At 30.3% G+C, this 10,193-nt stretch overlaps 1 protein-coding gene across 1 annotated transcript; it reads left to right on the forward strand.

Annotated features, from left to right (window-relative positions):
- The first annotated feature begins 9,056 nt into the window (after positions 1 to 9,056).
- On the forward strand, positions 9,057 to 9,914 carry LOC128161067 (somatostatin receptor type 5-like). The gene has a single exon (XM_052824315.1). The coding sequence runs from the start codon at positions 9,057 to 9,059 to the stop codon at positions 9,912 to 9,914; it is 858 nt and encodes a 285-aa protein (XP_052680275.1).
- Positions 9,915 to 10,193: the final 279 nt, after the last annotated feature.

The raw sequence follows: 10,193 nt of genomic DNA on the forward strand, positions 1-10,193 counted from the left end.
TTTTACATTAATTAAAAGTTTAAATAATAATAACATTCTACTTATTAAATTAATTCTAGAAACTATTGCTGCTTTGTATTAAGTTCATCTATTATAAGAAAAAAGTACATGTATCAAAGAAACAAATGACCTTCGCTTAATATTTTACTATTAATAATTTACGTAATTCAGCAAAGCAGCAGCACTTTCTGATAAATCAAACATTCTCTTAATTTGATTTTTTTTTATTGATTTGTGTATGCCTTTGTCAAAAGTATATTAAGATAGGCTTCCCGATGCAAACACGTCAAACTTGTACATTAAACATTGAATTTTTTGTTAATATACACTCCTAATAGATAATCATCCGCTGGATTAAAACAAGCATAATTATCCGATGTAACTACTGATAGTTAAATCTGTTTATCAAAGAGAAAATATATGCTTAGACTTCATCATATTAACATCTCATTTTATTATGATCTCATAAACATTGACACATATTTTACAACTATTATTTCCATAATGATATTCTAACTTGGTGCTTCCTGACATTAGCCGTATCATCAGCCTCAATTTTTGTGCTCTTATCCTATCCTATGACATCATTCTATACTTGAATCAGTCAATCTGAAAACATTCACCCACCCTCATATATCCCTTACGACTGGTTGGGTCAATGCTTGAACCTATTAGCTGTTTAGTAGACTTATTGTTATTATTAAATGCACGTTGTTCTTTTATTTGCTGCTGGGTTTTTTTCTTTCTGACCATTGCAGGACAATCTGAAGCCTGGTTGTTGTTACTTTGTATTTGATGGCCTCCAATCGTCATGGCTGCAGACAGAAATCCCACGCATTTCCAACAGTTGGCGACATTCTGGCTTGCCAGTAGTGCTTATGTTAACAATATCAATTGACAGTTACATTGTATTTGCATTCATATACTATGAACTAGGTGAGCAAGCAGTTGCGTTTCTGTTCCAGGCGCTCAAGCATTTGCTTTGCCTGTTCGATAGGGATGCCCTATAAGCCAAGAATTGATGTCTGGCCCCCATATTTATAAGCAGCCATGGCCAATAGTCGCCAAATTAAACTTAAAATAAAAAAACTTTAGATAATATTTCATTGGGCGATTCCCCAAATTTATTTTGCTTTCTGTATTTTATCTTTGACAAACAGAACTTGATGATGTATACTTGTTGGTAGATTACCTCCGTTTATTTATGAAATACATTTTCCAGTGTTAAAAATTGATTAATCTATTCGATGACTTTGTTTTGTGCGATGCCATAGTTAACATTTCCCATGCTTTCTCGTCGGCGAGACTTCATAGTAGTCATGTGGAGTGTTGCGTAGATAACGTGTACATGTGAGAATAACGAATACTTTTGAGATAAAATAGTACAGTCATTTCATGCATATCTTTTACAATTTCATGCTTTGCTATGGTATGCAATTTTAATGATCTGCTATGAGATTTCAATGCAATGCTATGAGATTTGTATGCTATGCTTTGCTATGAGAAATTGAAATGAAGTGCTTAATGATATGGTATGCTTTGCTATGAGATTCGAGCAAAACGCCTCCATACACAGAAGAGTTCCACACATTTGGAAGTTAAATGATAACAAGAATTCCTTTTAAAGGAATGATCGGCAATAATAATATAAAGATAGCTAGAAGCAATCAACATGATCAGTTTGATGTAAAATAATTTAAAAAGTACTGTATTTTTGCAAAATATAGAATATTTTGAATCTGTACACCATAATTTCATCATTATAAACCGTCAACAAATTTAATTTTGAAATAAATATGGGGAAGGCCGTTCGTAAACTCCTTGTCTAGTTTTATATTTTTAACGTAATTATTAAATGTTAATGTATCTTCAATCTTCTTCTTCAGAATACTGAGTAGGGCTCTTCAAAGAGCATTAATACGTATACAAAGAAAGAGTTGTATTAAAATAAATTAATGCGACTGAAAAACATTGAATGCCATTATAACTTGCTATTGAGGTCGCATTATAATGTAACCTTGTTTAAAAATCAAGCCGTCTTCCTAGCTACTATTATGCAACATCAATAGATCAAGGTTGGTTTATGGAGCATCTTCTCATGATCGAGGTCAGTTCATCGAGGTCAACTGCATTGCTGAATGAATCTTTCGATCAATATTCTTACACGTGAGACAAAATGTGCATTCTTGAATTGACATGTCAAACTGTATTTAATATATGTTTGCATCTCCTAAGGTAAATGGATTGGAATAAAAACGAGTAAAATGTTATATAAATACTAAACCAAAGCTTCAAGTTTTTATAAGAACTACTTACGCAAGCGGAATGTGTGCGCACATGGAAGCATTTGCCGGATGCCTCATATGGACACAACAGTGATCGGCCGAAGCCGATCACAAAAAGCCAAAGTTAACCACTAATCTGTCATGTGTGCATTTATTCTTCCAAATAAAACCATTAAAAACCCAGTTAAAATCATGTTGTATGCTATTCTATGGTATGAAATGACGAATGAAATTCTATGAAATTGTATGCTATGATGGTATGAGGTTCCAATGCTATAGTATTAGATTTCAGTGCTATGCTATGAGATTTCAATGCTATGGTGTATGTTGTACAAGATATGCTTGAACTGACTGTATACCCTTTGAACTTGGAATTCGTCGTCCATGATAGTGGTCCGTTCTTGTCATTTTGAGCCTCGCACCGAAATCTCTTTAGTATTTATCATCTAGACGTTTGTGTCGTGTTTTTAGAAGATACGTGTAATAATAACAAAAACGTCTAGATGATACAGACTAAAATTTCATCAAAAGAGATTCGTTTAAGTCTTTCTAAATTTTAAGCATTTCAAATTCAGAAGAAATCCTAAAAAGTTTGTTAAAAGTTTAAACAAATTGTTCTTACACTGTTTTTTTTACAAAGACATTTTTTTTAAAATTGTTTGAAGCAATGGTGTTTTGTTGTGTGTGTGTTTTTTAGTTAAATTGTCGAGTAATGTGTGCTTTTGCTAGCGTGACGACAAAATGTATACGAAGCATGCAATCTATAGAGCAAAGAATAATTAGAGAAACGGATATATTTGTGACGTTTCCAGTAAATTTGATGGTGAAAAGTACATAAATGTGTTAACTTATCGACCAAAAATTGATCACACCGTATCATTACGGTGTAACACATAATACCATAGGCGATTAATATGTTTCGTTGTATACACTTATCAATCGATTTTGTTAAATATAATCATAGCTCATTGGTATCAAGCTTGTGAAGCTCAAATCTCGAGTTTGAACCTTGGGATGTTGTTCATATCTACTAAATTAAATTTTTGAAGATCATTTTTTATCCAAATTGCTTTAACTGCATTTTTGATTTGTATACAACAAACTATGTTTTACACATCATTTTATTATATAGTTTAACGAACTATCTCCTTCCAACTTTCCGAAAATCTCAACAGGCTTAAAATGAGGAAACAACATCAAAACATCAAGATGTTATCTTTTTGAAACTCTTGCCTCATTGCATTTTCCCCTTATTATTAAAAAGAGAAAATAAATATATAAAAAATTATATATGAAAAGCTTGTTCTAATTTGGGACAAGTTTTAAACAATAGTTACCCTTGATACATCCCTTTTCCTTAACACATGTAACATTCATTGTTGTAGACTATAATTGTATTCACACAGATTAGAGAAAAAAAAGATTGCAAATCATGAATAGCAAAACAGATCAATAATGTATTACATTTGCCAATTTAAATTTCATATACAATATCTTTTATCAAAGGGTCAATACTAATGACTAGTTAGGTTGCTGTAAAAGTAAATTTAAGTGCTATACATATCAGTTGAACTGTTAACAAACTAGGTTCTACCAAATAAAAATAAATCTAAAGTAAATGTTCTCTCCTTTTCTATGTCTTCTTTATCAGTTTATTCATATTTCCATACATTCAAGTTTGTTTCAATACATTGCCATTTAGGTATTTTAATTTAATATAGTTTAGCCGATACATGTATGTGGATATTGATTATCTCTCAAATACTGTTTTATACGAAATAAGAGTTTTGGGGGGCAAGAGAGAGAGAGAGAGAGAGAGAGAGAGAATTTTTACAAATATGGATGAAAGCCTTTTAAAGGTACATGTGCCTACACTAAAATGCGCTTTGCCAATTATTGTCTCCCTGTCGCAGAAAAAAAATGACATACTCAAAACAGTATAACTACAGTTTTCTTACTTATTTCATAAATTATGAATAAAACTTTTTATGTTAAAAATAACATTCAAAGCTTTTGAATTGAGAAGATGGCATCATATTTGTTTGAAGCGACTTTGTAAATAGAAAAATACATGAATGGATGATAGTCTTTAATCTTTGTACATCATATTGCATCTTCTTTCTAGTCTTTAAATTTAGAGAAAACAAAAAAGAATTGTTGCTAATTTTATGAACAGTAAAATAAAGCTTCCCTGAATAAAATAAAACATTCACGGCTTTTGATGGAGAGGATTGCATAATATTTGTTTGAAGCGATTTTAATAGAAAAATACATGAATACGAGTTAGCGTTTGATATTCTTACATCATTGACCTTATTGTTAATCTCGGACAAACCAGTAAAATAAAATCGTTTCTCTGCTAAAATAGTCAGACTCTGTATACATGTACTTATAATCTACGCTATGCTGACGAAAAAATGATGTGAAAATTTACCTTATATTGTTTACCATAATTACGTTCAATGAGTTCAACATATCTCCTCTCATTTTCATATTGATTAGATTTAAAATAAACTATTTGATACTACACACTATGTGAGTTTTCTATTCTTAACGCGAATCTTAATACATATTGAAATGATAAATGGATGCAAAATATCGAAAACTAAAAAAAAAAATGTATGATCAACAGGTAACTAATTTTAGTCATCAGTTACTGCATGTTTCGTTTTCAGTGTTTTGAGTGTTGGTATAAATAAAATTGAAACTTAAACTATCATCATGATGAATAAACTATTAACGTAATCTATACTCATTTTATTATTCATTGATAATATAGTAAATTCGTAAAGAAGTATTTTAAGCAAGGCAAGTAGGAAGAATGTTTTAAACTTGCGTAATTAAGATTGAAAACAAAAAAACTAAAAGAAGATATTGATATTATTCCATTTGTTTTCTTTTAAATGTACTGACATGCTATCATAGTTAAAATAAATACCATTATGATAGCATTTAGGAATTTTTCCGTACAGTGTGACGCATAATACTAAACCTGGTTCATAGAATCGATTTAAAAGTAAAAGATCAATCACAAAGAAGAATAAATATTGTTGTCACTGTGATCATTAGTATATTTGTATTCTATCAATTGTCCAGGATCGCAATCAATACAACAATATTTTTGTATCAACGGTTTTCAGCTGAATTATAATCCTAGAATATTTTTCACCTTTTCATCGGATTATAATCTTTTCTTGTATTTCTTATTTTTTCTCTCACAGTTGATAAAAGGGCTTTGCCTTGGACCATCTTATATTTTATATGCCATTATATTCCAGTATATTATATCCATGGTCAAACTTTGACAAGGACGTGTATTTTATTGCATTCATAAAATATTTGCGATTTGATAAAAAAGGTATAAGAAAATATATTTTTTCCTAAAACATTCTGTATTTTGAAAGTAAAATATCAAGAGGAATAGTTATATGTGATACAATTCAAAAAATATAATAATAATTATATAATAAAATATAATAATGATAAAAAAATATAATATCATATGATGTTTAAATATGAATTAAAAATATTCATTTATTATACACCAATAATGTTTCCTTTGGTTTTTAGCCGTCTGCAACTCAACATGAATCCGCACAAACAGTACCAGCTGAACGGAGCTGTTATAAATTTCAATTAGAAAAGTGTGAGTTAAATAGTGGGGTAATATGGAAAATAAACACTGGCCCATTCAGATATGATTCTTCTTCCTTTCGATACCTTCGAAAAGATTATAATTAGGCCACGGAAATTTTATTCTCCTCCAAGATATGTAAGTCTTTTATTAATACTTTTTCAAATATATCATGTCATTACAAAAATTGTGGGTTTGTTTAATTGTAAAAATATTGATTTGATAGAAGCAAAGCATTGTGAAAAATATCTTGTACAGAGCTTATTGATCCAATTTAAGTATTAATATAAGTATAAATATTTGAGAAACTTGTATATTTTAGGATTTCTTTAAACAAATTGAAAATCAGTAAACCTAAATCTGCGTATCTTATCGACAAACCTAATCAAACTTGACATGATGTTTATGTCAATTCTCGCTTAGTTGACTTTAAGGTAAGGTTTGCAGCTTGCATTTTTTGAGGTTGTACCAAAGTTACATACCATTTTGTTCACTATACTAAAGTCTTTTTTCTCATAAAATTCAAATGAATTTTGCCCGTCCCGTTTTATAACTGCAAAAGGTCATACATGTAGTTCATGATTTCCAATTTTCATTTTGATGAAATGTAAACAATTTCGTGAAAATATGTACATTTTATATGTGACTATTATGGGGGTTATTTATGCTTAAAATGTTCGAAAATAATATCACTATTAATATCATGATTCACTTTTATTAATTTCTGATGAACTATCTAAAAATAGAATAAAATGCAACAAAAGTCTTAATTTTGGACTACTATTATGTAAACGAAAACATTTTATTTGAAACCTTTCCAAGTCAACCGATTTCAGGAAAAACGTATCTTAGAATATGTGTAATCTGATGTTTCTAAAACACTATTCAAAACCATATGATGCGGATTTCGTTTTCGTGGAAATTGATAAAATGCTTCTGTCCTCTTATTTTTTCATTGAAACTAAAAAAAACCCGCAAAATAATAAAAAACCTGAAATCAATTATGACGTCATATAAATTTTGACGTCATAACTGAAATAAAGGGTAGTTGGTGTTACGTCACAATGAAAATGTGTGAGTTTTCTCCCTGTAACCGCAAACCTTACCTTATATAATATACTTTTTAAGGAAATGTAGGTTTCGTAAACTTACAAAGCCTATTAATGTATATCACAACCTCCTTGAAAAAATATATATTAAATATACATATTTAAACAATAAGTATCAACAGGAAAATTAAAGCTTTTGCAAGATACCACTCCTCTAATAAGACCCTTACCCGTGCACGACTTCTCTACTAAAGCCCTAACCCGGGCGCGACTTGGAGAACCCGTATCCTATCATTAGGGTTCAAGTTCAACAGGGTACTTTTCCTTATTCTACATGAAATTTTAGTTCGTGTAAATTTCAAGCTCTGCAATATTGATAGAATTTTCAGAACCACGGATAATCCTTAGTCGGATGTAACGAGCGAATTTCACAAAGAATCTTTAAAGTATTAGAGAAACAATCTTTACATGCAATCGTGCAGTTACAAAGCTTTGTTCAAGCTATTTATTTATACAGCAAATAAAACATGGCGGAAACTGGTAGCGTTATATACTTACCTGATATAGTTAAAATTTCTAAAATTCCGCATATATTGATAAGGGATTTTTTTTATAATTCATGGTTGGGAGTAATAATTTCATCAAATTCACTGCCAATTTTTGATATATATGGTCGAGTTTGAATTAAATTAAAGTTATCTTCCATGTGCACAGATGTGACAAGAAATACATGTGCCGTCATTTAACCTTTTGAACAATCTGTTAAAACGCCATTTGAACTCGATATTCTTGTGTTGAGAGGTCAGCGGGTTAATTGTAAATCTGTTTTACTTGTGAAAAAGTGTGAAATTTCTCATTCTTTAACAGACACGTGTTTATCCCCTTTACAGGTGGCTTTACTGGACACCTGTGTAAATCGTTTCAGGACATTTGTCCGTGATGTCTAATAATTCATGACAATATATACGATCAAAAGAAAACATGGATGTGTTTCTAAATGAAATCCTACTTGTGACATATTTTGGTGCATGTCTGTAAATATTTTAAAACTTTACATGTACGAATGCGCAACAAATGCAACGAGCACATCGAGTCTGAATTTGTTTTATTTATCCATGTGAATTCTTATTAATGATATCGATACATAACGAATAACGATTTTAAATTAGGACATTGCAGGTAATTCCTGAGTACTTACAGCATACGAAGTTTAAATTTACCGAACGGATAGTCAAAGTAAACTTTTCATCATTTACTTCATGATGTAAATTATTTATCATTAATAATTTCGAAATGTTATATTTATACTTAGTGGATATTATCATTCTTCACTTTTATTTATACACAAAAAATACTACTTAATATAAGGAAAAAGCTCTTATTAAAGTCATAATTGCGTATGAAAACACATTCATAGATTCCTAATAGTATGAGCGGTTGACACATGGAGTCACAGAAAATAGCGTAACTATTGCTTTGAAATTATGCAAATTGTGCAATTCAAACACTCATGCTTAAAATCAGTGGTAAATCGGCTTATCAAAAATAATTTATTTATACATGTACCAAGAACTATTTCTAAATTGACTTTAAAAACGTGATAAAAACCCTTAAATGTTTTGAGAGCTTATAAATAGAATTTAAAATTCGTTCAAAAGGTGTCAAATAGGGTCACAGAAAAGAGATTGTTGGCGTAATTATATTGCCAGACTTTAAAACAATTATATCTGACAATATAATTATGAGAGTGTGTCGTGTTCTATATGTACTACAACGACACGAGGCGGTTATACGGTTCCGTAAATAACCCACCAATAAATTCAGACGAGGAACGTATATTCAAACAAATACACAGTCATTCGATTGGAGCAAACTTTAAGAATCACTTCTCGTTATATACGACACGCATATCCATTTTTTCTGATCAATGTTGCACTTGTGTTTGTTTATCGTTGTAAGAAAACAGGGTAGTGTAATGCATAAAAAACGTTTGTGATTTATGCATGTGAAGACCCAACTAGTAAATGTAACTAATTTGTCAATTGAAAATTTAAAATGATCAATACAACTAAACGTGCTACCGACAACATGGACGATTATGTGGACATAAGTACTCAAGAAGGATTCGAAAATGATTTAACTTCAGAAGGTTTTACTTTGAAACTCAGATTTAGTGAAACGTCTTTCGAAATAACATTCACCTGTGTGATTTTTACTATTGCTTCCTTTGGATGCATTGGAAACCTTGTTACAATAGGAAAAATCGTGCACGATCCGAAATACCATACACCAACATTTGCTGCTATCGGGGTGTTAGCTTTGGCAGATTTTGTATCAGTCACAACTTTAACTTTTGACGCTATGACAAACTTTTGGAAGTTTTTGCCAAGTTTTTCAGTCGTCGGTGATATTGTTCAATTAAGTTCTTACTTTCACTTGTGTTTATTGTCCGCCGTCAGATACTTAATCACAGTGTATCCCCTACAAAGCAGACAATATCTGACTGCAACAGCAGTGTGCTTGTGTTCACTCACAATATGGATAGTAACTGTTGTAGCTATACTTGGCTTAAGATACACTTCCAAGACATTACCTGAGAAAAATGTGGTGGCGATTTATCTCACCGTCAATGTTTTTATGTTGTTAATAGTCTGTTCTATAATGGCCCTTTTGCATGTAAAAAAGATAAGAACATTACAGAATTCTTTATCGGTAACAGAACAATCACAAAGAAGAATGAATATTGTTGTCACTGTGATTATTATTATATTTGTATTATATCAATTGTCTATAATTGCAATCAATATAACAATTATTTTTTTGTATCAACAGTTTTCAGCTGAGCTATATTATCATAGGGTTAACATTGAATATTATTATGTTTTCACTGGATGTATTAACTTTTCTTGTAATCCTTATATATTATTTCTTTCACAATTCTTATAAGGTTTTTTGTTTAACCATCTTATATGATATGCATCAATAAATATCACATATACAATATTTATTGTCAATTTTCATATTTCTGAATTTGTAGCACATGCATTTGGAAAACAAACCTATTAAAACAAACACGGTTTTAAAGGGAAATATATTTAAATCGCAAATAATTTATTATGCAATTTTATACACAGCGTTATGTATTTTGTACAAATAAAACGATTTACCTAATATTATTATCTTGTTTAATCGTGCAAATATTATGGCCAGCGCAATTCACATTGC

This window comes from Crassostrea angulata, chromosome 8 (genome assembly GCF_025612915.1).
Source record: "Crassostrea angulata isolate pt1a10 chromosome 8, ASM2561291v2, whole genome shotgun sequence".
In the NCBI taxonomy this organism is placed as follows: domain Eukaryota; kingdom Metazoa; phylum Mollusca; class Bivalvia; order Ostreida; family Ostreidae; genus Magallana; species Magallana angulata.

Excerpts from the sequence above, each read along its gene's own strand:
- LOC128161067 (XM_052824315.1), top strand. The coding sequence starts at position 9,057 with ATGGACGATTATGTGGACATAAGTACTCAAGAAGGATTCGAAAATGAT.